The following is a 26270-nucleotide window of genomic DNA, read 5'->3' as shown; positions in this document are numbered from 1 at the left end:
CCCGCTGATATGGGAGCGGCAACCGCCACGACAGGAGAGAGACGAGAGTTGTGAAACTAGTTTTTCAGTGTACAAAAAAAAAAGCCTAGCGATTGCAACCAGCTTCTGAAGTTGTGACTCTCTTCCACAAAGAGAGAGAGTCGGCGCTGTATATAATATCGTTCCCTAGCTTGAAGTTGGTTTCTCAGCAGTCAGTATGAGTGCGTGCTTGTTTATATAAGTGGGGACGCGCAGGCCCCATGCCGTCGTGCCGAACAGCCGTCAAAATCCACTGAGCACGACTTCAACTATTGCGTGCGCCACCTGGAAGTCCCTCATATAAGCCCTGCGAGCAAAAAGACGGTTAAATATAGGGATTAGATGACTCGTGCCCAAGCAGTGCTTTCCTGAAGCTGTTCAGCAATGAAGATAGCAGAGTATGACAGAATGTGAGGACACGTGGCCCTATTTTCAGCTTGTGGCAATGGCTTTCAAACATAGAACCTTCACCCTCGCGGGCATTAACCTGACGTTTCGCGCATCACTATTGAGGTATCGTGATCCTCTAATAAATGCTTCCGGACGTAATTAGGACGCTAACTAATTTCAAGCGCTGCTAGATCTTATTACGCGGGCTCTTTTATTTTCATTACTCAACGAAAGAAACACTACCATGTTGGCGGCAATATAGCTTTGTGGTTGCCTTCTCCACAGCACAGCGGTACCGACGCCGTGCCACTGTAGCGTGCCACCAGCCGGTAGTGTCGCTGACCTCATTTTACCATGCCGTCTGCATTGGTCGGCAGTTGCTTTCGGAACCAATGAAAGACTTGCATATAGTACTACAGGAAGATCCAATTGTGAGATAATAACACATGAGTACGTTGAAAGCACTTTGTCGACGAAGACTTCCAAAGATCTCGCCAAGTATTGCTTCGAATCACTATTAAGTCACCTAGCACGACTAAGTAAACAGGGACGTGTTTCAGAACGAGCACGACATTGTCAAAACTTGTTGCAGGCATCAACCGAAGTACACTAAGTATATGCTTATTAAAAACAGGTGTCACAGTAGTCCGATTGAAACTGTGATTTTCTGGAGGTAGAGGTCTTCCCTACGTCCGGTGATCCTCCGAATAAAGTTTCAGGAACTTCGTTGAACTTTCAACTGTTTTTCCCCAAAGGGTAGTTATGCTATGGGAAGTAGTTTCTAAGGGGGGGGAGGGGGGGGGTCGAATAACTATTCGTGGGAGCTAGAGTAAAACAAAATGAACAAAAAAATTTTCAAGGAACTTCATTTACCTCAATGGAAAAGGCGTTTCACGTCGTGTTTGGCCTTGAAATCCTTGGAAGTCTTTCAAATCTTGGCATCCTTCGGCAATAGATGGAACTGTAATTATACGCAGCCACTTCCGACCGTTTATTTCGTGTGCTTTAGAAATCCGGCGCAGAGATGCGCTGCGGTTGGCCACCTCCACGCTGGTTCTGCCTTTTGCTTCTGGCTGTCGTGGCCGTCGTGCTCAGCGCGGTCGTGCTCGCCTTCCTCGTCCATCTCCTGTGGGGCGCCAAGGGGACCCCCACTGTGCGGGTGTGCCACACGCACGAGTGCCACGAGTACGGCCGGCGGCTGGGCCGCTCGCTGAACCAGTCGGTGCGGCCCTGCGACAGCTTCACGCAGTTCGTGTGCGACGGATGGAGGCGCGAGAACGAGTTCAGCACCTACGAGCTACTCGTCGCGCAGGGGCTGGAGTCTGTGACGCGCACATTGGACGCCTTAAACGTGCCGCAGGTGGGTGCAAAGGTTCCCATTGTCTGCCATTGGCTAAGTAACAATGATTCTACGAGACCGAATAGCTGGAGCCACGTTATAACTATGCCTCCTTATATACTTATTGGGGACTATGGCGGCAGATTCAACCGCGCAAAGAAGGTGCTGCTTAGCGCTGTTCATCCGTCATCATACAAGTTTATAGAGCGTGCGACTTGCCGGACTTGTCATTTTAAAGGGGCCCTCACCAGGTCTGGCCATTTTGTGTTGAGAAGCGCAGTTCATACAATGCGTGCTTAGGACCATGTCTGCTAAGTATTACATCCCTACGCACCGGCGGAAAGAGCTTAATTTTTAAACCGAACTCCATTTGCACTTCTCCTCGCGGCTGCCGCATTCCCTGTCGGAGAGTCGACAGCAATCGCACTAGTGCGCCTACGTACTAGTGTTGTGACGCCATTCGCAGTGACATGTGACTTCGATAATTATTCAAGGCAACATCAATCGTTTGTTTAATCTGTGGCTTCAATACATGAAGTTTAGAGACAGTGTAAAGCATACAAACCGCATGTCTGCGTGTTTTTGTTTTTCTTCGTACCGTAACAAGAGACACGTAAAGAAGTCACCACGCCTGTCTAGAGTGCATGCCGGAGCGTCACAGTGGGCATAGAGTTTCGTACAATAAATACTAGAAGGAACGGTGGTGCTAGCGTCTAGGGAGCTGCAATCTGGGCGGTTCAGTCAGCATGGGAATTACGGGCTGTACATGGATTCGCCTCAACTTCGCCCTTCTGGCTTCAGACGGCTCAGCGACTTCGTAAAATCGTCATTTTCTATGAAGTAGTGCCTAATAAGCAATTAAACAAGCATTGTTGAAATTGTGCGTTGGCAGGACTCGAACAAGGGACATCCTGTACAGAGGCCATTACGCCACGAACGTATGCATCGACAAGCGACATAAAAGCCCTTATGAATTTATCGCGGGCAAGCTTGGCGCACTTTGACTTGGTCACCTCGACAGGCTCAGCCGTTGCAATTAATAGAGATTGTGCCTGTTCGCAGCGTCTTCTGCACTTAGAGAAGTATATATTGCTCTGAAATTTACGACGATGAGGCTATATAAAGTGTTATAAACAAAGTCACAAGAACGTCTGAATCCGGAAGCACGAAGATCAGACAAATCCATGTACTTCCCATCATTTCCATGGTGGCAACTTGTCATAGAGGGAACCATGACAGCGCCATAGTTCCCTCTAGTAATTACTCGAGGAAACTCTATTACGCTAGGGACTGCACAGTTGACATCTATAGATAATTCGTTTTAGATAGATAGGCCATGTCTGAGCATGAGCGTTCTGAACGACGCACCTGCCTTGCATTTTCGTTTCTTCTCCGTCGCCGCGCCTACAATAGCTGTTTTAGCTGTTAGAACCGCTGTCGGCGATGTAGCTCCGCGTAAAAACAAAAAAAAAACGCCGAGAATCACCCGGCTCGGCGCGTGATACTAGCTATTCTGCAATATTATCCTCAATTTGCGAGGTCATCATTCCGGTAGCAGACTTGCAGTCAATTCTTGAATTACACGTTTCCACGCAAACCATCCGTGGCAGGCTTCATTCAGCCGTCATAAAAAGCAGGCTTTAACTGGCGGGCCGTTGTCTTTAGCGATGAAGCGTGCTTCTGTACCCGCTGGGGCCAGAGAAAGCGTGATGCGTCCAGATAAAAGCCGGTAAGATTGATTTTGTAATACACATTATGCTGCAATATTTCATTAGCGGGCAAAAATTGTCCGTATAATGGTTCTAGACAGAGAGAAAGGGAGTATGTTCTTCAATGAAAGACGAAGGTTCCAGCCGTGCTAATATCGCCACTTAGATATTTGTAATGAGGGTAACTGGCGGCTTGCGGAAGAAGTGAAAAGACGAATTTATAGGCACTATATAAAGCGGAGATGACCAACTAAAAACCAATGCTAAAGGGTGAAACTAACACTCTAGACCACGGTGTAAGAGTAGGATAGTTGAGCGAACGGAAAGGGAGAGGTACCGCTCCGCGCCGGGAGGATAGTGCAGTAGTTAGCCGGCAGTTCAAGAGAGGGCGCACCAAACTGTTGCCCGCTAGGGAGCTTCAGTGCGCACGTGCGCCCTTCGTATTGCCCGCGTAGCGGCTGTTAGGCGCCTCTTCCCGTCCGGATGTCGCCTTTGTGTGGGTCGTGTTTGTTGCTGATCCACTGATGACATGGGGAAGTGCTTCGTGCCGTTTTGTAAGACAGGCTACAAGTCTTGTGCGGAAAAGTTATCACTTTTCAAGCCACCGAATGACGACGCCAGGTTGGCGGCATGGAGAAGAGCAATCCCGCGCAAAGATCGCGTGCTGCAGCGGACGGACCGTGTGTGTGAGAAACACTTTGCTCCTCATTTTATTCTAAAAACGTGGTCCTCTGAAATAGATGGTCACGTTGTGATGTCAGGGAATAGAAGAGCCGGCCTAACAAAGGACGCTGTGCCTTCAATTTTCGAAGGAGCACCGAGTTACCTTACCAAGAAGATCAATAGTCCTAGAAAAAGAGTGAAGCGGATAGAGAAACCTGCAGCAACTTCTGTGCTTCCCCCGAATTACACCAGCATATCTGAGGGTTCATCACATGGTGTGGAAGCGTGCAAGACCGCAGCCACAAGCCACGAAGAGGAAAACAGCGATGGCATTGAAGCTTTAAACCACTCTTCATTCGAGTACTTATTCGACTTCGCAGCGAACATGTGCTTACCAAGGTCATCGTGGGCAGTACATCGGATCGATGAAGAGGGGATCAAAGGCGTTCTGGTCATTGATGCTCGCATAGTGTACAGTGACGGAAGCTGCTGTATATTTAATAAGAAGTCTTTGCACGTAAACTCAGACATGGCGGTCCAAGCCTACATTTTCGACAGGCCAGTCGACTGCACAGCAATAGGAATCAGCCCGTCTGTCTCAACATCTGAACTTGAGAGCATGGTAAGAACTTTTGACAATGCGAACGTTTGCTGCGGCGGACCAAGTTTAAAAAGCTTTTCGTCTGTGCTGCCAGAATGTGCTTATGTGGACAACGAAAAAAAGTGGAGACATAACAAATGCCCGTTATTATCACCTGCAGGTGGCATATGTCGGCCATGCAGTGGCCTCCACAAAACACTGCAATTGCATGCTGATCGCCAAATGGCAAGGGCAAAACAAAAGGTACCGCTTCAACGGATCAGGCTTTCTGCTGTGAGGAAAGGTGTACCGTCAGCCCAACTTGAAAGAATCAACGCATTGCGCCATGCAAAAGCCACTGTACTGCGGCCTCGAGCACGACTTTTAGCACGAAACAAATTACTTATGAATCAGCTGAAAAACTGCCAGCAAGAATTCGCAAAAGTGAAAGAGGAAGGGCTCGCAGAGAAGCTAGAAAGTGTTGATTTACCTGCAGCACAGTTGCTTCTTGTAAAGGAGTGCATTGCTGCAGCTAAATGCACGACGAAGCAGAACAGAAGGTACACTGACGACTGGCTGCTGCTGTGCCTTTTGCTAAACATCCGAAGCCCTGCGGCATACTCTTTTCTGCGCAGCAATGCCATATTACCTCTGCCATGCGTTTCCACTATCAGGAAGTACATCAGCCTAGTGGGGCTGAAGTGTGGTTTCGACGAAGCGTTTTTTAAGGCCCTTAAAATGAAAGTTGCCCCGAAACCAGCATTTCAACGAAGAGGGATCCTCATTCTTGACGAGATTCAAGTTAGAAAGGAGATCACGGTGAACTCACGAACACTGACATATGCCGGGCTTGTTGACTTTGGTGAGAATAACAGCCAAAGCAATGAGCCGGCTGATCACGGGCTCGTTTTCGCCTTCGCACCGTTCGGAGAAAAATACTTGCAGCCAGTGACTGTGTTTGCCTCCAAGGGACCTACGAAAGGGACGCTCCTAGCACAGCTACTGCTTCAATGCATTGTACACTTAGAAGAAGCGGGCCTTTTAGTTGATGGTGTTGTTTGTGATGGCGCCTCTACTAATAGAGCAATGTGGAGACAGCTTGGAATCAGCGGTGCTCTGGGGCATGTTGTAAATGCCTTTGAGCACCCACTGGATACATCACGAAAGGTGCATGCGTTCGCAGACGCACCTCATCTCTTCAAGTGCATACGCAATCGTCTGTATGACAAAAAAGTGTTGAAGAAATCCGGAAAGTTCATTAAATGGTCTTGCTACGACGCCCTGTTTGTAGCAGACACCAAAAACGCAACTGAGCTGAGAGTATGCCCAAAATTGACGTACAACCATGTTAATCCTTCTAACATGCTTAAAATGAGAGTGAAATTGGCAACGCAAATTTTCAGCAATTCCGTAGCAAAAGGAATTCTGTTTTACGAACGCAGAGGAGCACCTCGGCTGGTTAATGTCGAACCGACCGTTGAGTTCACAATCTTTATGAACAACTTATTTGATGCCCTGAACCGGCGGTTTCCAGGAGAAGGTCTGACTATAGACTGCAATGATTTTAAAGTTCTTGAGAGAGCCTCTGATTGGCTTGACGAATGGGAGGAAGAAGTTACAAAAGGAGAAATTCCTCAAGATCTCTTCCTAAGCCGGTCAACTGCGGAAGGATTAAGGGTGACGCTCAAATCTGCTCGTGAGCTGTCAATCTTCCTGTTGAAAAAGTGCGATTTCAGGTATGTCCTGACCGGAAAAGTGAATCAGGACCCGTTGGAATGTTTTTTTGGTGTTATTCGACAAGCGGGTGGCCAAAACGAACATCCAACTTTCCCAACGTTCTTGCAACTGTACCGTATGCTGTCGCTTTACTCCCTCCTGAAGCCACCGCGGTTTGGTAACTGTTCAGCTTCCGAGAAAGAACAGTACGGCGTTGTGACCTTGGCTGACTTAAAGAACGCATATAACAGCTCGGCATCGAAGGAACTGAACAAGCTGGACCAGCTGAAAGAGCGGCTCGACGGCCTAATCGACGAAGGGAGCTGGGAGTGCGATGAAGTGTTTGAGTATGATAATAACGATGCAAGTGTTGTTGAGTGTATATATTTTTTTGTTACAGGGTTTGTATCCAGGAAAATTTTCAATCAGACCTCCTGCACTACGTGCAAGAAAGCAGTGGAGGGTCAGAAAGGCTCGTCAAAGGTGCCCGAAGCTGAGCTTGTTAATTGCAAAACAAGGGGCAGACTCACGCACCCTAACATGCACCTCTATCGGCTTTTCATGGAAGCTGAAGAACATTTCTCTAAATACGCAAATCTGGGAGATGCCTACGACAAAACAATTGATGCTGTACTAGAGAAGTTCACTTTCACTTTCCCTTGTACTATCCACAGGGAGGACATTCTCGCCAAGCTACTCCATTATTATATAAGCCTTCGTATGCGTCAATACTGCCGTCAGTTGAAGCGCAAGCACGTTGAAAAAGGCCAGGACTTGCGTAAAATGTCCAAACTTGTGTGACCACAAGGAGCCGAGCTGAGTGTACTGTTTGTTGTTTTGATTGTATGCACAACAGTCGAATTTAGGTGTTCCGTGCGTAATAGTTTTGCAGTGAATAATTTTTGCTTCATGTGTGAAATAAACACATAAGTTTCTACCTGGGTTGTAAATTTTTCTGAGCTACGGAAAACACCCACTATCATCCTCACAGAAATCGCATGCAGTTCTCGCGTAACAGAACTAAGGCATACGTTCAGCCGCTTTCACACACAGATATTCATTTATTTCCCCATCGGAGGGCCGTAGCCGCTGGATTCTCAAACACGACTGGTAACTTGATGCGCCCTTCATCTCATTCTTTAGTGAGAAGTAAACGCTGTCTATGTTATAACTGAGAAAAATTGCAAACTATGTAATATTGGCTTGCTTGGTTCCCGCTCCACCAAAGCTTCTTCGTAGCGTTATCTGTCGCCTTGCGCGAGCGTCGTTAAAGGGGCTTTACGCTCGGCCTGATCTGGGGACAACTTTTTCAGAGTTAACGATGATTCACAGTATAACAAACGCCTAAAAAATCAGCTGATGACCGCAAGTTTCCCCGGAGCTGCATACAGAGACGCTGTGCTAGAGCCACGAACGGCGCCGCTACGGGCACAAGTTGGAAGCGCCATCTGTCGAGCGAGAAGGAAGCACAACAGTATAGTCCGAGGGCTGGCGGCGGCGTTCGCTCACCTAAGCTGTCTTTCACCGTGCTCTAGACAAAGATCAACGTTTCCAGGGCAGAAAAAAGCAAGAAGTATTCCAGAAAATTCACAATAATGCGAAAATATGTGTTTATGTTTTAATTAGGTTTGAGAACGGGGAATTCCTATGTGTACAGCCCCGGACACAAGTGTATTGTAGTTGAATAAATTCAATGCTTGGCATTCGAGCTCCTTACAATGTCACGGCTTATCGCCAGTCCTGAAGGCAAGTTCTTTTGCATTATAAGTCAGCGCGATTTATCACCCAGGGAGGACGAAAAATACATCTGGAATGTCCAGCGGACGCACGTCAGTAACCGTGTGGGGAGCAGTGAGCTACCGATGCTCAAAGGACGGATGACAACATCAGCCTACACGGATGTGATAAAAATGGTCCTCCTGTCTTACGTGCTGCACGGCCCGTTTCGAGACGGACTCGGCCATCTTAAGCAAGATGGGGTGTCCATCCACGCAGCCGTTAGAGTTCGAGAGCTTCTTGACAGCCTCGGCGTCAATGCCTTAGACTGGCCTGCCAGGAGCCCGTACATCAAACTATAGAAAATGTGTGGGGTCTTATGAATGAAAATTTCTCCGTCGAGCCTGGCTAGACAAGACCTAATTCAGGCGATCTGTGGGGCCCTATTGAAAAGGGGTCGGCACGTCTGCGGAAGGATCCCGCTCTTGTGAACATCCTCTAGAAGTCTCCCTGTGCGAGAATTCAGAGCGAGCAGCTGTCTGCCGGAGGTCCCACGCGATGTTAGTTTGGCTCACTGCAATCTCCTGCGGCACTTAAAACGAACCATTGGCACACGCGATAACGAGTAATCTTCAGTGACAAACTCGCCTCCTCTTCGAACTTTTCAATACACTCAGCACATGGTCGTTCATGAAACGCACAGGGACTTGCTTGCGCTTACAACTCTTATATGTTGCGCTTACATTTGTCAGCGTTTTTGACGCACCTCTATGTGCCGATTGCAATAAAGAAACTTAACTTCAGGATATCTAGGCAGCATTCTTTTGCGTGTACAAATCCGACAATTAATCGCATTAAACGCTGTTTCTAGGTTGCATTTGCCACCCATTTAACGGTGAAAGTAGCTCTATGAAATTCACGCGTAACAGACGGCATAAAAGGCAAGGCGATGTAAAAGGCGCGACGGAATAACTACACTCTCAGACAGAGGTACACTCTTTGGGGTGTATATCTGCCACACAACAATAATCATCCGCCTTGCTTGCATTTCTTTCTTGAAAACGCCGCGCCCACTACTTTCCTGTCGGTAACACTCTTAGGAAAATTTACACCCTTTGGGGCGCATCTTGTCCCACAACAATAATCGTCATCCGTGCTGCCCGCGTTTCCTTTCTTTAACGCTGCGAGCACGGTACTTTCCAGTCACGAACGGCATGTGCCTTATCAGTGTGACGCAGCATTCTCGACAGGAGAGTAGCGAGCGCCGAGTTTTCAGGAAAGGAAGCGCAAGCAAGGCAGATGACGATTATTGTTGTAGGAGAAATATACACCCCAAAGAGTGCAACCGTTTTAAGAGTGAATGCTATGTCATGCTGATAACGTGCATGCCGTTCGTTAGAGGTAAGTACCGGGCTCACACCATTAAAGTAAGGAAACGCGGACAAGTGAGATGACGTTTATCGTTGTCTGGAAAGATGCAACCCAAAGGGTGTAACGTTGTTTTAGAGTGTACGCCACGGTGGGCGCGATATATGCGCGACGGACTGCGGGAATGACGACACCGCGAACCGAGGATTACTTGGCGGCGTACCTTGCATATTGCGCCGAGCCGGGCAATTCCCCGCGGTATTTTTTTCCTACGGAACTGCACCGCCAAGAGCGCATCTGACGGCCAGAACAGCCGCGACAGCAGACAGCAAATGCAAGGAAGGCGCGTCATTGGGGGCCGCGCATGCTCAGACGTGGCCTATGTAAAACCCCGTGTTATCTGTTGATGTCGCCTGTGCTCTCGACAAGAGTGTTGGCCGGTTAACCTCTGTACGTGTCTGTACATCCGTGTCTCCTGCTTGTTGCCGCGTCGTCCAGTCGCGCGCGCCAAGTGGTTTTCTGCGTCATTTTATACCGTCTCCTGAGGCGTCTGCCCCACTGCTCGTAATTGGGGCACTCACTTATACCGCTGATCAGGTGCCCTCGTGCAGAGCACCCAAAATCGTCCGCTGCGCGAAACGAAACAAACGCAACAGCTCGCGTGCGAGACCGTCACAGGAAGTTCGCCGCTCAGCGAAAACGCGCGCGCGGAAAAAAAAAAAAGGCGGGGCCTGTGACGTTTTCGATCACGCGATATTCCCGCTCTGGTACGGGACAACGTAGGGACCGAATTTCGCTTGCGGAGGCATGACGGGGCACGTGGAGAGTCTTTATGTTGGCGGTGACGCTCGCCCTCAAAAATCATGAGTTGCCACAATTAAAATATTTCTATCTCTGCTATTAAGGAACTAATATGAAAAAAAAATTGGTAGAACACTCCTTAGATGGCACGTGAAAACGTCCAGCGTTTAACCGAATTTTCAATGTGGCCTTGCGAAGTACTGTTTAAGGTCTATACTCGTATTGAATTTAATAGCCCGGTTGGTCTTTTTCATTCTAGTACAAGTAGCTACTGACACGTAAATGTGCCATGGAGCCTACTCTAAACCATAGTAGGACAAGTATTTACATGCTTTCCTATTATTCCTAGCCTCTATGCTCTGAATTTGGAGGATGTATACCTATGGCCACATGCCAGCCTCTGCAGTATGTGCGGGAGTGCGTTTATCTAGGTCAATCGCTCATTGAGTTATAAGTGATGAGTGATGAGTAGGAAACTTGCAGAAGAATAAAAATGTGCTGGAGTGCATACAGCAGGCATTACCAAATCCTGAATGGAACCTTACCAGTGCCGTTGAAAAGAAAATTGTAGAATTGTCTCATTCTACCGGTGCTAACGTATGGGGCAGAAAGTTGTACGTTAATAAATAAGCTAAACAAGTTAAGGGCCGCGCAAATAGCGATGAAACCAGAATTTTCAGGCATAGCTTTAAGAGACAGGTAGAGAGTGGTAAGGATCAGACAGCAAACGGGCATAACCGATATTGTAATTGATTTCAGGAGATAAACATGGAGCTGTGCAGGCCTTGTAATTCGTAGATTAGATAACAGGTGGACCACTAGAGTTACAGAATGGGTGCCAAGGGAAGAGAAGTGCAGTCGAGGGCAGAGGAAAATTAGGTGGGGTGATGAAATTAGGAAATTTGCATGCGCAAGTTAGAATCAGCTAGCGCATGACAGGGGTAATAGGAGATCGCAGGGAGATGTCTTCGCCCTGCAGTAGGCATAAAAATAGGCTGCTGATGTTGATGATACACATGGAGTGCCGTGACGTTCAGTAGCCGTACGGTAAACAAGGCTTGTGATCACGCGATGTTACAAGTTTATTACACGCACACAAGGCAACGGCGATACCAGTGTGACCAATGTGTGATACCAGTATGGCCTTAGTCCACATGGTAGCACCGAAAGCCAAACGCATTCCCGGTGGTCTTTGAGTTCTCGCCTTCTATATCGACCTTGAAGGTTTTCTTAATTAAACGCTGGTTAAGAATGGGGAACAGCAGTCGCCATAGGGCTAACATATTCATGCTGTCTCCTTTTTTCCGCGAACACTTTATTGAAGTCGTTAGTACCTGATGAATGCTAAGGAAGCCCGCCTCCGTCATGGGTCTCCCCTCACGCCGCGTAGATTACCTAAGCCACTGGGCTCTACAGCTTAGTCATTCGAAACCGCTGCATTTAAAATTGAAATGCGGTCTAGTCTTTGTGTGGCGCCTTCAGCTGACAGCTCAGCTATTTTCGCAACGTCCTCGCTAGATTGTCGACTAGGCATGTAACTAGGCACGTTTAAAAAGCTCACGTGTTCCAGCTGTCCACAATGCCCCTTTTGAGCAAAGATGCTCACACAGGCCCACAACTGTCAATGGGACAGCACTGTGGGGCAAGGAGCACTCGTCGTGCGGTTGTATGGGACACAGATCGCTCGTTTGAAAGCTGTCTACTAGAGAAGTACAAATATACACTCTTCTAGCTTCACTGGACGCTCACAAACTTCATTGCGTGAGCACAACCACGCCGCGCCATTGCCCGACAATGGCTTCGTCGCACAGGATGTAAAATGTACACCGACATTTTGTTTCTGCTGCCTTTCCGCAATTTCTTTTCGCAAGACCGGGCAGAGCAGCGCGCAGCGTGGAGCAGCTCTCTACCGCAGCTGCGAAAAACTGCTGTACGGCGAACGCGACGACCTCGCTGCCGTCAGGGAAGCCCTCGGGGAAGCCGGCATCACGTGGCCGAGACGTCCAGCCAGGGCGGACGTGCTCCACACCGTCCTGGTCACGTCGCTGCGTCTGGGCTGGGACGTCCTGTTCCGCTTCGTTTCGCTGCGTTCTCCACAGGCGAGGCTCGCCGTCAACTCAGGAAGGACCATCGTCCTCATCCTCAACAGGAACAAGATGGCGTTGGAGTTGGCTCCCACGGGCATGCGTCGGGGTTACTTCTCCATGCTACGCAGCAGCATGCTGCCACCTCAAGTGAGCCAGAGGCACGAAACAGCGACAGTGGCAGACGAGGTCAGCTTACAAGAGGTCGCTGCAATCGAAGAACTGACGCTGCCGAGGCTGAGCGAATCCTACTACATGCCCAGCGCATCGCCGGAAAGCGCCAACCACATGTCGGACATTCCCGAGCTAGGACCACTCGGATTATCCCGGGCGAGGTGGTTGGCGGCGCTGCGCAAGTTTGGCCTGGGCGACGTGAGAGAGTTTGTCACGGCCAACCCAGAGTACGTGCGGACGTTCCTGGACCTATGGAATCGCCTGGGAGAGAACACAACACACATCTTTGTCTCCTGGTGCACGGTTCAGGTACAGATTTCACAGCGCGTTACGAACAAGGACTACAGAAAGAAAATAACACACGCGCTGTGCTAGCTTACAAATACGTTATTTCGGAAATTCGATACCGTTTCCATGCACGGCACAATGAGGAAGTGAAATAGTATCACTGAACCCGAAACTAATCCACAGACATACCACCAACTCCGTATGAGTACAACCTGCGTTTCAGCTTGTTGGGTCTTTTCTAGAGCGCAGCTTCTAGACGCCCGTTCCTGCGGCGAGCGTTGGCGTTGTACCTCCTAATCAAGCGAACGAGCACAGCGAAAAATGAAAGCGAACGTGGAGCGCAGCGGGAGATGAAAGACGTCGATAGGGAAGAGAGCGCGAGGAGGCAAGCGGAGGTAGAAGGTGAAGCCGAACCATGCGGCGGAAAGCGGAGGAAGAGAGCATGGCGAAAGCGTTAGAACAAAAGCGTAGTGCGACGCAAGACAGGTTGTGTGGCGATGACAGCTATAAGAGACGGCGCCAGAGTAGCGTACGTCGTTTGTATCGAAAAGTGTCAGAAGTGAGGGTGAGAGAGAGAAGAAAGGGGAAAGGCAGGCAGGTTAACTAGATGGGAAGATTCAGTTTGCTGCCCTACGCTGGGGAAAGAGGGAAGGAGGAGGTAAAGTGATAGTAGAGATAGATAGTAGTAGAAGAAAGAAAGGAGCATAGACATACAATCACAGTCGGTCACTGTCACCGCATACCGTCACCTCACAGCACAGTAGCACTTGCAGCACTATAAACATCTGTTCAGGCTACAGCCGCTTGTCTAATTATGTTGCCCTTAAAAACTGCAACAGTGCCCTCGTCGCCCTCCACTGCAATGGCTTGTGATGTCGGCATTCTAAAATAAGCTCCGCTGTTAGAGGTCTTTGGTCAAAGCGCGCTATCGCGATTGCGAGCCATTGTCTCTGTAAAATGCAGCGAAGACGGTCACAGAGAAGGTGTTAAAGAGTCTCCTTGCTACCACAGTCATCACACGAGGCGTTGTCGGCCCATCCGATTCGGAATGCAAAAACCTTAATGAAGCCCCCCCTCCCCACTAGCCATATTCGACGGCAGAGTCCAGCTGGAATGCAAAGACGTAGAGAGGAGTCTAGGTTGTGCAGGGGGTTGTTTTGAAAACTTCCTGCGTTCCACAAGGAGAACGTGATATCACAAGTGAGCATTCGAAGTTTTCTAGCGGCATCTGTCCTTGATAACGGTATCGGCTCCTCTTCGTCGCCTTGAAGAGCCGAGTGAACAGTGTTATCGGCTTGTGCGTTCCCCATGACGCCGCAGTGGCTTGGAAGCCACTGAACTGTCACGTGGGGTCCTTTCTGAGTTAAGGTATGGGTGTGTTCTCTAATCTCGAATACCAGTTGTTCGTGTGGTCCATGCCGCATCGCTGATAGCAAAGACTGCTGTGCTGCCTTCGAGTCACCGAATATTGACCACCTTCGAGGTTGTTCCGAGGTGCAAGTTCCGCAGCCGTCAGTGTCGCTGGACGACACGTCTTGAAACTGATGGTGGTGGCTTTCGCTGGGAAAGCCACGGCTCCAGAGGAACACTGGAGAGTTGCCGATCCAGCAGTATAAATATGTACGGGGTGGGCGTACCTCTTGTTCAGAAGGGGCAGAGTTAGTTGTTGAAGAGCAGGTGATGGACAGCTCAGATTTTTTCCTGATTCCTGGTACGGTGAGGTGCACTGCAGGTCGAGCCAAACACCATGGAGGAATCGATGGCTTAGTTGCGGGGTTGAAGCCTGATGGAAGGCGGGTGTAATAACCCGAAATCGTAGTACAAAATGATGCCTGCGGCCTTTCTGTCTGTAGTGTTGCCAGACGATGGGAACGGGAATGGGCAAAGTGCCTAATGTGCACTTTTAACACTTCCACCGGAATGGGTGTTTGTATGGGTTGGTCCCAGGCGACTGCAATAGTCGCTACTGTCAATGTGCATTTTGGCAAACCAAGACAAACCCTGAGAGCCCGAGCTTGAATAGCCTGTAGAGCACGAACATTTGTATGCAAAGTGTTGGTCAGTACAGACAAACTGTAAAATTATAACGTTGCATTCACTGACATTCCCCAAGTTTTTCCGCCCAGAAACTTGAAAAGCTGGGAGGTTGCTGTCAGTCGCTGTTTCAAGTCGGTCACGTGCGGGCTCCATGAGAGATCTCTATCAATCAATGATTATGCCAAGAAATCTGTGAGCCTTCTCAAAAAGAAATATCTGGCCATTTATTGAGATGGGATAGGGTGTTATTGGTTTGCGAGTGAATGCCACCAGTGCTCATTTGTCTGACGAGACTTCAAGACCTTGGTTGCGGAGGTATATATCTGTCAGAGTAGCAGCTTTTTAAGTCTTGCACGTATCTGAGGGCGTGTCACACCTGAAGTCCATATACATACGTCGTCTGCGTACATTGATATCTTGATCACTGCTTTCAGATGTTCAAAAAGACCAATGAGTGTGAGGTTGAATAGGGTAGGGCTTAGTACACCGCAGCAGAAGCTTGATGTGGGCGAGTTTGTTTTGTATAGTTGGTGAAAAGAGCGCTACGAAGACGCGGACTAAAAGAACAACATGTACGACGGACAAGGCACTACTTCCAACTAAATGATTTTTTTGAAGAAACAGGACTTTAAATAGATGCAACCAAGAATGGCCCATCGTGACATCACGACCTCCCTATCTCATTAGAAAAGCTATCTCTTTTTCGGTAAGCGTCACTGAAGGGCAACTAATACACGTGCCCTCGGCCTTTGCAATGTAAAAAGCTTCTAATATCTCCCGTTCTAGTCTATCTCTAGACCATGCCTGAAACCTGGTGTCGCGAAGATACGGACGACAATTGTGACGTTTACAGTGTTCTGCCAGGTGGCCCCCCGCATTGTTATTTAAATCTGGTTGCATTTATTTAAAGTCCTGTTTCTTCAAAAAAAAAACATTTAGTTGGAAGTAGCGCCTTGTCCGTCGTACATGTTGTTCTTTTAGTCCGCGTCTTCGTAGCGCTCTTTTCATCAATTAGTACACCGGCTTGAGGAACACTTCGGTAGGTATAGTGTTGTGCGGTTTGACGAACGCCGGTACACACAAAGAACGATCTTATAAAAAGGTAATGAGAAATCCATTGAAAAACTCGACCACCTAGGCCAACCATCTCAAGAGCAAACGTTTTCCCAGCAATGTAGCGACGAAATGGGTAACTAGTCTTTTTTTTTCTTTTCCACGGCGGAAGCCTGCGCACAGGGCAACCTGCAATTTTGGATTGTGGTCCGTTATTTAGTTATTTTGGCTGTCTAGTCAAGTAACAGTTTCGTGTTTTCATTACAACCAGTGTTGTTTTTCTTGCTAGGTGCCCTCTTACGTATGATAGCGGTACACAAATCCTCAGCAGCATTTTCTTCTTCTTTGACAACGTCTTTCTTTATAACTGTTTATTCAGCGGCAACCATTTAGTCAGCAGCTATATACCTTTGGAATGTTTGCTTGCAATCAGGCTCGAAAAATGTTGCGAGACTATTCCTGCTGGGTGTTAATGACAATTCGTAATATTATGTTGAAAACTGGTCCTTATTGTCCCTGTAGTGAGCAGTTCTTTTTGTTACTGGTCAGTAGAAATGTGATACCAAATTATACCGTAATAAGTATTCCCGCAGTAGATATATGAAACTGGCGTTTGCCTATCCGGTACACGTAGGACAAGCTTTTTACATACGCTGAATGGCCGCCGAAAGAGATCGAAAGTTGTGGAAGTGAAAAGTTGGGAAGTTGTTGAAATTCTGAAGTTGAGGATTTCTGTGCCGCAAACAAATGTAAAAGGAGCATTTGGAAGAAAAAGAGATTCAGTGCCCTTCCACTGGGTGGAAGGGCACTGAGTGAGTATGTGAAAAGCTTTTCATACGAATATCGGATAGGCAAACGCCAATTTCATACATTTACTACGGAAATATTTATTACAGTATAATTTGGTACCACGCTTCTACTGACTAGTAAAAAAAGGCTAAGGATGATCAGCGAAGCTGTGTATGTGGGCACTTTAATGGCGAACTGCACCTCCGCCGCGGGTCGGGCCGGTGCTGCACTATCTTCGGAATCGGTTCACGTGTCGGGAGTGCTTAACGCCTGCTTCACCTCCGCCGTGGGTCGGCCCGGCATTCAACTATCTTCGGGATCGGTCCACGTATGGGGAGTGCTTAATGCCTGCTTCACCTCTGCTGCGGGCCGGGTTGGCACTGCATTATCTACAAGGTCGGCCCACGTATGGGGAATGCTTAACGCCGGCTTCACCTGTACCGCGGGTCGGCCCGGCATTGCACTATCTCCGGGATCGGCCCACGGATGGGGAGTTTTTTTTGCTTACCACGCGAACAAAACAAAAATTTCCTTGGACGGTAGATGTACATAGCTTTGCTGTTAAACTTATACTTCACTAGACTTCCAGACACACTAAATAGCAAACTACAAGTGAATATCAAAGGTGGTCATATAGGCTTCCGCCGCGAGACCGAAGACAAAGCTTTGCATCGCCATTTTTTTTCCTGCGTTGTTAGGAAAATTGACATCGTAGTGTTAATTTTATTAATTTGCTATACTTTGTCTTGCAGACGGAGAACAGCAACAAGACTTTAATAGTCGGTTGTTGCGAAATATGTGGCCAGATTGGACTATTCGAAAATACCAAAGAGTTCATTTTCGAATACGAATAGTTGGTTTATAATGTTGGTGTGTAATTCGTATTCGAAACTTGGAATACTGGCCCACAAATAACAGGCACAACCACTTGGAAATCAGACGCGATGTATCGGTCAAATACAAAACAGAACCTTGGATGACTCTCTTACGAACTGTAGCTGTTATTCGATGCCAACTGCTCGCCATGAAAGCGTAGTCCAAGTAAAGAGCACTTTCGACGCAGGTTGCGGCACTGCTGGCCAACCAGAACCTGATTGTCAACTTCTACGACGGTAACTCCCGGCGTGCACTGTCACTGCACGTGGCCTTCTGCTTGGGGCTGGCGTACGCCGTCTCCGGTCCCGTTCTCTTCTCCGGCTACAACCGCCACATCCTGAAGGCCACGGTGCGGCAAGACGCCAGCCGCCTCCTTCTCGGCGTGCGCGAGTTCTTCAGGAAGCGACTGGTCCGTTGGCACGGCTACGACATGAACACCACCGTGGTTGGCCAGTGGTCCTCGCTGGACGTAGTGTTCAGGGAGTTGGGGATCGGCGACCGCACCAAACCTGGGGACGCTGTCGGCGGCTCCGGTAGTAGGTATAGTGGCGCCGCCGAAAATACTACCGGCGGCGGCGTGGGGCCAGACATGACCGAGGATTCCCTGGTCGCCAACCTTCGCAAGGTGTCTTCATCCGTTACCATGGGGATCCGTGATGATGACGCCCGTGGCGACGCGGAGGAGAGCGCCGTCTCCGTCTCTATCAGTGCGATGCGCCTGTCGGCCGTGTCGAGGGCGAACCGCGATTTCACGCTTGTGCCTTACGCCCTCTCGTTCCCGCACTTCGACAACCACCTTCCCGCGGCTGTAAACTACGGTGGACTCGGAGCCGAAGTGGCCAGGGCGCTAGGCCTACTCGTCTCGAATGCCTACCGCTCCCACCCGACGTCGAGGGTCTGGCTCGAAGACCTCGTCCGTTGTCTCAGCACCAGCCGATTCGCGGACAATGCCGGCGTCGACGTGGCCGAGGTGCTGTCCCTCGGGGCCCTGGTGGACGCGTATGAGGATGTCCGAGCCGACGCGGCTGCGGCGAAGCTCCCTGGACTCGAGTCGTACACCGACCTGCAGCTCTTGTTCATGGCTCTGTGCTTCGCCAAGTGCCGAGGCAGCAGCGCCCGAAAGACGCCGCTGTCGGCCTGTAACCTGCCGCTCATGTACTCGCCGCAGTTCGCTCGTGCCTTTGGCTGCGCGGTCGGCACTCCCATGAACCAGCTTAACCAGTGTCCAACGATGTGAATCGTATGATCTGCGATGTTCCGAACGTTTTAGTTCCCTTTGGTCACAGGAACTTTATCCCTCGCTGCTTTTCTATGTGAACAAATGTGGTCGCGGAATTCACACTTTCAAAATGCCATTTTGCTCTATTGTTGGGTCAATATAGCAATGACGTGACTTCTGCTCCCCCTCTTGTACGTACCCTTTGAAAAGACAGGGCTAAACAATACTCATTATGAGTGGCGATCGACATGCATCCGCGGTTTTAGGACTGCAGACGAACTATTTGTTATTGTTTGTCTGGTGTAGTTTTTCTTCCCTTTCTTAGCACGCTGCTCTCCTCAATGGACAAAATGCGACGGGGCCGGGCATTACAGACGCTTTCCAGCGGCTGTTTCGAATTCGGCAGAGCATAAGCTCATAATCTCCTGCCTCGCCATTACATTTTTATTATCGTCACTACGCTCACCTCGTGCAAGCACATGTCTTTCAAATCCACTTCCCGCAAAATTATCTTCGAATTACGTGATTGAATAGCGCCACTAAGTGAGCTGGTTCGTATGTTGCGCGGAAACCGCGCTAAATTTAGTGCAGAAGACAGGCACACAGCGCCGCGCCCTGCACCTTATCGTTCATTGTCCTGAATTCAGCGCTACTTGTTTCCAATATATTAAAAGGCAAAGATTCTGGCTAAATATCGACGATGTCTTTTCGTCTCCAACGAAGCGCTGATGCAACAAATGTAACTGCGGTCGCAAGCAGCCTACTTGCGAACTCAAGAAATAAAGGAAGCAGCACTGCGCAAATAGCGCAGGACACAAAATATGCCTGGGTTCTTTTCTGTTTGAGTAGACAGCGCCACGAACAAATGCAACCAGAGCATTGCGAAGTGGACGCCAGCGTAGTGAAGCCTACGTCTTTACCTCGCCTTCCGCTGTCGCTGAGATTATGGGCCTCGTAAGCTCGTATAGTGGCGCTACTGCTCCGCAACTGTCAGCGCCGCTAGGGCAGCCTCCTGAACGCCTGATTCAAGAAGCCATATGGCCATATATAAAAAATTAAATATTCCATTGTGTTGTGGGAAGAAGCCGCGCCCGCAGGTAAGCGCGCAATGTTTAAAACAATAAGATACATTTAGTACGGCACTTGTGGCAGCGACGTCGGCTACATTTGTGCGCCCCTGGCTTTTTTTTTTCCATTTCACGTTGCCCGGCGGTGAGAAATGTTGCGCCTCTATAGCGAATGACGTTTCTTATGTTTTTTACTATAGCGAATGACGTTTCTTATGTTTTTTTACTACGGTGATTCGCTCCAATTACTTTTCGGAGGTCGGTTCCTGCGTCAGCGTCTTAAGCGGTCGCCAACGGCGCGCACTGCGTCTTTAGTGTAGCTCCGGGCCCTTAAATTTCCCTTCACTGAACGAAATTTATTGAGATACCCGACAGTTCTTTCCGTAGATTTAGAAAATAAAATGACAAGGTAATCTTGAAAGAATCAGGTTAATAAATCATTCCGCAGATTTTGTATCATGTTAAGCTTTTTGTGATGCAAATGATGATCTCGCCAGTGGGAAAGTATGGCGTGTGTCTGCGATGTGTGCAGCAACAATGTTTTTTTTTTTACTGCAGTCGCAAGTAGCGATGGATCCGGGAACATTGGGGACACTCCCGCCTACGTTGTACATTGGCCGCTCCCCCGTGTAGCCATGTGGGGCTTAGCCATGTCTGGGGAAAAGGCGATCCTGGTGGTTAGGCCGATGCCGGGTGGTCAGCCCTTTACGATCCTTCAGCGGAGGCAACACGTCCCTTTGTCCTCCACTTCACGTAGACGGCACCCCCAGGCTAACCCACCCGGGGAAAATCGGTAATGGCCTTTATCAGCATTCCTCTCCAATTTTCACCTTTTTCTCTCACTTTCAATTTTTCCAGTCCTTTATTTCCTTTGAATTACAATTTCCTAAACAGCAAAGGTTTACCTTGTGTGGGTAGCCAACCTTGGGTATGCCATATTTAGACGAGGGTCGTTTGATAAGTATGGTAAAAATACAAGATATGGCGCTGCAATTCTGTTTTCTTCCAGGTGGCGCGCGAGAAGCACCCTACATATGACGGCAGAACTTGTTTACGCTGGGACCGACCGCTAGTCCGTTTCTGAGAACCATTGGCACTGGGTTGCGTGGCGATTCCCGCCAAAATGAAAAAAGGTGAATTTCCAATAGTGATCAAACTTTATTTAAAACACTGGGCAGCTGCCCATATTAAAGCCGTGTTGAGCGCAGTCACATGGAGGCTCTGCACCATCCCTGAAGACCATTTACAACTGGATAGGTGAATTCAAACGTGGCCGAGCTTTGACGCAAGATGAAGCACGTCCTGGGTGTCCAGTGGAAGTCACCACGCCAGAAATGGTCTCAACAATTCACGGAATTGTCATGGAATACCGCAGAGTGAAGCTACGTGAGATAGCTGAAATTGTAGGCATATCGGCAGAGAGATTTCACAATGTTCTTCATGAGAAATTGCAGATGAAGAAGGTCTGTGCACGTTGGGTGCCGTGACTGCGTACGATTTACCAAAGGCCCATGAGGGCAGACGCCTCGAAGCAGCTTTTATCGGTGCTTGAACGCAATCCGCAGAACTTTTGGCGTCTATTCTCGACAGTTGACGAGACATGGATACATCCTCACATTCCAGAGTCTAAACAGTAGTCATAGCAATAGTCTTGACCTAATGAAGGTGTTCCAAAAAGGGCAAAGACTGTTCAACGGGAAATGTGATGGCAACTGTCTTTTGGGGTTCACGAGGAATAACTTTTGTAGACGACGTACAAAACAGCAACACGATTACAGGGCCATATTAGGCTGCACTTCTGGATCAACTGAAACAAGAATTGCGCTATAAACGACCTGGGTTAGCATGAAAAAAAAACTTCTCTTTCACAACACAATGCTCTCTCTGCCTCACAGATCACTTGTTGCAATGACCAAATTGCATGAGTTAGGTTTAGAGGTTGTGCCTCATCCACCCTATACTCCGAATTTGGCCGCATGCGACTTTTTCCTCTTTAAGAACCTGAAGAATTGGCTGGATGGAAAGAAATTTTCTTCAGATGACGAGATTATCTCAGTGGTTAACGACTACTCCAAGGGCCTCAAGCCATTTTTTTTTCTGAGGGGATAAAAAAATTGGAACACCGCTAGAAGTGTGTGGAGCTGGAAGATAACTATGTTCAAAAATAAAATATTGTTTTTTTTCCAAACGTGGTATCTTTCATTGTTTTTTACTATACTTATCAAGCGACCCTCGTAGTATCGCACAGCTGGCGTATGCAGGACCTGTCATTTCGTGGCCCTGCAGCGTCAGCTCATTGGGCTCCATGGTGAGTGGGTGGCTCACTGCCCAAAATTGAATGTGTACTTTTCGCAAGCTATACCGCCCACTTCTTGATCGACCTCCGTAATCCGGGTGCACTGAAGTTATTTTGGCCGTCAAAGTGAGTTTTCTTTTATGATTTCGTGTTATATATTCCGAGAAAACAGAAAACGTAGTGAGAGTGAACTCTCATTTTTCTGGTTTTGAAATCACGAACTGAAGCTCTCGGCTCAGGTTTTAATGCTTCCAGGTGGCAAATGGAGATCTCCTTCGGGAACTTCTAAATTAGAAGCAACATGGAAGACTGCCTAATCCTGTGTCTCTTTGGTGACGCTCCAGTAAGTGTGACCCCCCATCACACCATGAGGAGCACCCGTGGTATCGTATACGACGGTGATTTGATTGATCTGGTAGATGCTGAACTACTAGCGGGCTATAGGGAGCAGAACGCGATCAATGTAAAACGAATGAAAATGAGGCATGATGGTAAAAAAATAAAAGTCAAGCATCTTATTCTGACATTCCGTTCAAGGGTGTTGCCGAGACAATCGAGGCAGACGACGCAGAGATCAGGGTGGCACCATATGTTCCAAATGTCCTCCGATGCTTCAAAGCCCAGAGGTTCGGCCACACAGTTATCACAACTGCCGAGGCCGACTAACCTGTGCCAAATGTAGAGGTGATGAACATCCGTCCATATCAGGCAAAAACGATCCACACTGTGTGAATTGCGTTGGGGAGCACGCCGCCTACTTGTGCTCCTGCCCATAATGTAAAAAAATCATATCGTGCCAATCGAAGTGCCAATCACGCAGTCAGCCGGCGGTAAACGTCGTCTGCCCTCGGCTGCATCCATCATTGCTCCACTTTCCCAAAAGAAGGAGCCACCGACCACTGGGTTAGTGGCCTCCAGGGTCTCGTCTCTTGAGACGAGGCCTTTCTTGCAAATGAACCGCTCGCAAGAGCGGGTGTCCAGCGCCCACGCAAGAGGCTATGGACACAGCTTCTAACCAGACCGTGCAGCTAGCGCCGAAGAAAAGACGCAGCCTCAGGACTGCGACCAAAAAAAGAAAAAGAAAAACCCCGCAAAACGGGGGCCGGAAGTGGCCCTGTGAGCTAACTTTTCTTTCCAGGCACACAACAGTAACTTCTTTCTCACTGTGGACACACAAATATTACAATGAAACGTGAGATGACTTTTCCACCATATTGATGATGCTAAGCAACATCGTAAATTCAGTCCAAAGGTGCTGTGTGCGCAGGAATCGCACCTAAAACCAACGCAGGCTGAATTTCTCAGGAAATGTTTCACTATCCGCAAAGACAGTGACGGTTATCTCCTCATCGGATGGGGTGGCCGTTATACTCGATAAAAGTCTTACTGCCAGCAAATAAAACTTACAACTTCTCTTGAGGCAGTTGTTGTCCTAGCAGTGCTGATTGATAAGCTAGTCCCAATTAGTTCTATATACATCCCCCCTCGGTATTAACTTTCTAGAACACAATTTCAGAGCTTCATCAATGAGCCATACATAATTGCTAGAGAAATAAATGCACATAGCGCCCTGCGGGGAGACTCTCGTTGCGATTATAGAGCTCGCATATTTGAAAACTTCCTATTTTCCTCAGATACATGTGAACTTAACACAGAGCCAATGTACTTCAGCATTGGACACAACACATATTCCTCCATGGACTTAAAAAGCATAGTATCGAGTATACTAATGCCATGCATGGAAGAGTCGATTCTCAAGAACCCCGTTGGGAGCGACCACTTCCCAATTACATGAAACTTAACAGAACAAGATGGATTCTCGTCCAATTTTCCTCACTGGAACGTCGACTCGGGCAACTGGGAACTGTTCCGAAAGCTCACATATTTAGGTAGAGATGACTTTGGTGCTTTTAATGTGGAAGATGCTGTCGCGTATTAAAACTAGTACGAACTGTCTTAAATAAATTAATAGACTGGCTATTAAGCCTGGTATCCCATAGCAGAACGAATAATTCCAGAAAGGGCGCAAAAATCAAAACAAGGTTTGGCGATTGCTTCGCAAATCTAAAACCCTGGAAAAAGTTATTAATGTAAAACAGGTTAACTAACAAGGCAAGTTAACTTACACGCGTCCATGGTGTCCAGCGTGTCCCGCCATCGGTGCATCGTGAAGTTGTTCGAGAACGACGGGTCGCAGATGACGAGGAAGGGCAAGCAGGAACTCAGGACCGTCAGGCTTGATATTGCGGCGGTAGAGGATGCCGTCATGCAGCAAGAACACGCGGCACGTGCCGTTGGTGCGGCCATATTGCACTCCGGCGATGATTGACTGTAAAGATGCGTCGCGTTATTGTTCAGCGCGCATGTCGGTCCTGTCAGTCAAAGCCATCACGCAGGTCACCGGATCGTGCGCAACAAGATCAGGGGGATCCACGTGGTGACGTGAGAGGCAGTCAGCGCCCTTGTGGAGGCGTCCAGTCTTGTAATGGACGCTAGATGAAACTTCCTGGAGCTGCAAAGCCCAGTGACCAAGCGTTCCAGTCACGTGGCCCGGAGGGAAGACAGCCAGCAGAGTGCGTAGTGGTCTGTGACGACCGAAAACGTGCGGCCGTACAAATATGGCCGGAACTTAGCAACAGCCCAAACTAAAGCTAAGCTCTCCCGCTCGGTGATGGAGCAATTTCTCTCGGCAGGTGACAAGAGGCGGCTGGCGTAAGCTATCACGCACTCGGTATCATTCTGGTGTTGGGCGAGAACAGCGCCGATGCCATAGCCGCTTGCGTCAGTGTGGACTTCGGTTGGTGCAGTCGGATCAAAGTGGGCAAGTATATGGGAGGAGTGGTTAGTTAGTTAGTTTGGGTTTAATGGCACAAAGGCAACTAAGGCCATGTTGCGCCAGTCACAAGACAAGATAAAACGGAATGTTAAAGCAGGTAAACCTGCATTACATTATAGTTGGTGTAAATAACCAGTTTTTTTCTGAAAAGTCGAACAGGTTAGATAATGGCACTAGGAGGTCATCTGCTAGTAATAGGGCAGGGTGTAATGGAGTATGTAAATTATACAGGCTGTGTAAAAACCTCCGTCTCTGTGTACCGATGTGTGGGCATATGTTATTAGGATGTGTATGACTGTAAGACGTTCATGGCATTTTTCGCAAGTTCGCGAGTTTTCTTTTCGGCGGAGGAAATTGTGCGTCAGATGTGTGTGTCCAATCCGAAGTCGACACGCTGCCATCGATGCGCATGTATCCGCTGTTTCGTTACCCAGTATCCCAACATGGCTAGGTACTCTGCAGAATCTAATTGATCTGCCGTATATTTGTTTGAAGATAATGCGTTCAAGATATCGCCTAACAAGGGTTCACTTTGGGATTTCATGTTTAGGGCCTTAAGCATGCTTAGTGAACCTGTGTATATGATAGTGTTTTCAAGTTTGTCAGCAATGATCTTTTGAAGTACCCTCCATATTGCGTACACTTCGGCTGTGTAGACTGAGGCATGCTGAGGTAGTCGAATACTTGTTTCCCAATTTTCTGTTACGGCCCTCACGTGTTTTTTTTTTCGTTTTAGAGCCATCAGTATAAAATTCTATGTAGTTTATATACTAGTCTTGAAGAGAGCGGAGTTCTTGCTTAATGTGTTCATGTGGTGTGTCTCTTTTCTTTAAATGTGTTAGTGTCCAGTCACGTAACGCTATGAAATCACACCGCGGGGTAAACGCGCTCTGGCTTTCAGGCAACCTGGATGACTTGCCGAGGGTTGTCATAATCCCGACAGTATTTCTCGTATCGCAGGATAAGCGGCCTAATCATGTTTGGTTTATTTGTATAATGTAAGCGTGAGCTGCACTGGGTGACGATGTTGTAGCATATGTGTTGTCGTGAGGATTGGATTCTGAGTATGTAGGAATAAGTTAGTAGCGCTCTACGATGCTGTAAAGAAGGCTCATTACATTCAACATGTAAGCTCTGGATAGGTGATGTCCTGTAATCACCGCATGCCCGTCGTAGTCCTAGGTTATGAACTGGATCAAGTCGTCGGACGTAAGATAGTCTGGCTGAACCATATGTACTGCTACCGTAGTC

At 48.3% G+C, this 26270-nt stretch overlaps 2 protein-coding genes across 2 annotated transcripts in view; one reads left to right on the top strand and one right to left on the bottom strand.

Annotated features, from left to right (window-relative positions):
• The window catches only part of LOC135917207 (endothelin-converting enzyme 2-like), a 52271-nt gene extending 32995 nt beyond the window's left edge, over nucleotides 1–19276 (top strand). Inside the window, exons 3-5 of the mRNA XM_065450728.2 lie at nucleotides 1418–1768; nucleotides 12172–12867; nucleotides 17789–19276. Coding sequence (XP_065306800.2) covers nucleotides 1418–1768; nucleotides 12172–12867; nucleotides 17789–18838 — 2097 coding nt within the window. The 3' untranslated portion in view covers nucleotides 18839–19276. The remainder of the gene's footprint in view (nucleotides 1–1417; nucleotides 1769–12171; nucleotides 12868–17788) is intronic.
• The window catches only part of LOC135917211 (uncharacterized), a 94886-nt gene extending 70362 nt beyond the window's left edge, over nucleotides 1–24524 (bottom strand). The window contains exon 1 of the mRNA XM_070522557.1: nucleotides 24310–24524. Within this exon, the coding sequence (XP_070378658.1) occupies nucleotides 24310–24341 (32 nt within the window). The 5' untranslated portion in view covers nucleotides 24342–24524. The remainder of the gene's footprint in view (nucleotides 1–24309) is intronic.
• Nucleotides 24525–26270: the final 1746 nt, after the last annotated feature.

This window comes from Dermacentor albipictus, chromosome 7 (genome assembly GCF_038994185.2).
Source record: "Dermacentor albipictus isolate Rhodes 1998 colony chromosome 7, USDA_Dalb.pri_finalv2, whole genome shotgun sequence".
Taxonomy (NCBI): Eukaryota; Metazoa; Arthropoda; class Arachnida; order Ixodida; family Ixodidae; genus Dermacentor; species Dermacentor albipictus.
This window is presented reverse-complemented; position numbering and strand designations above follow the sequence as displayed.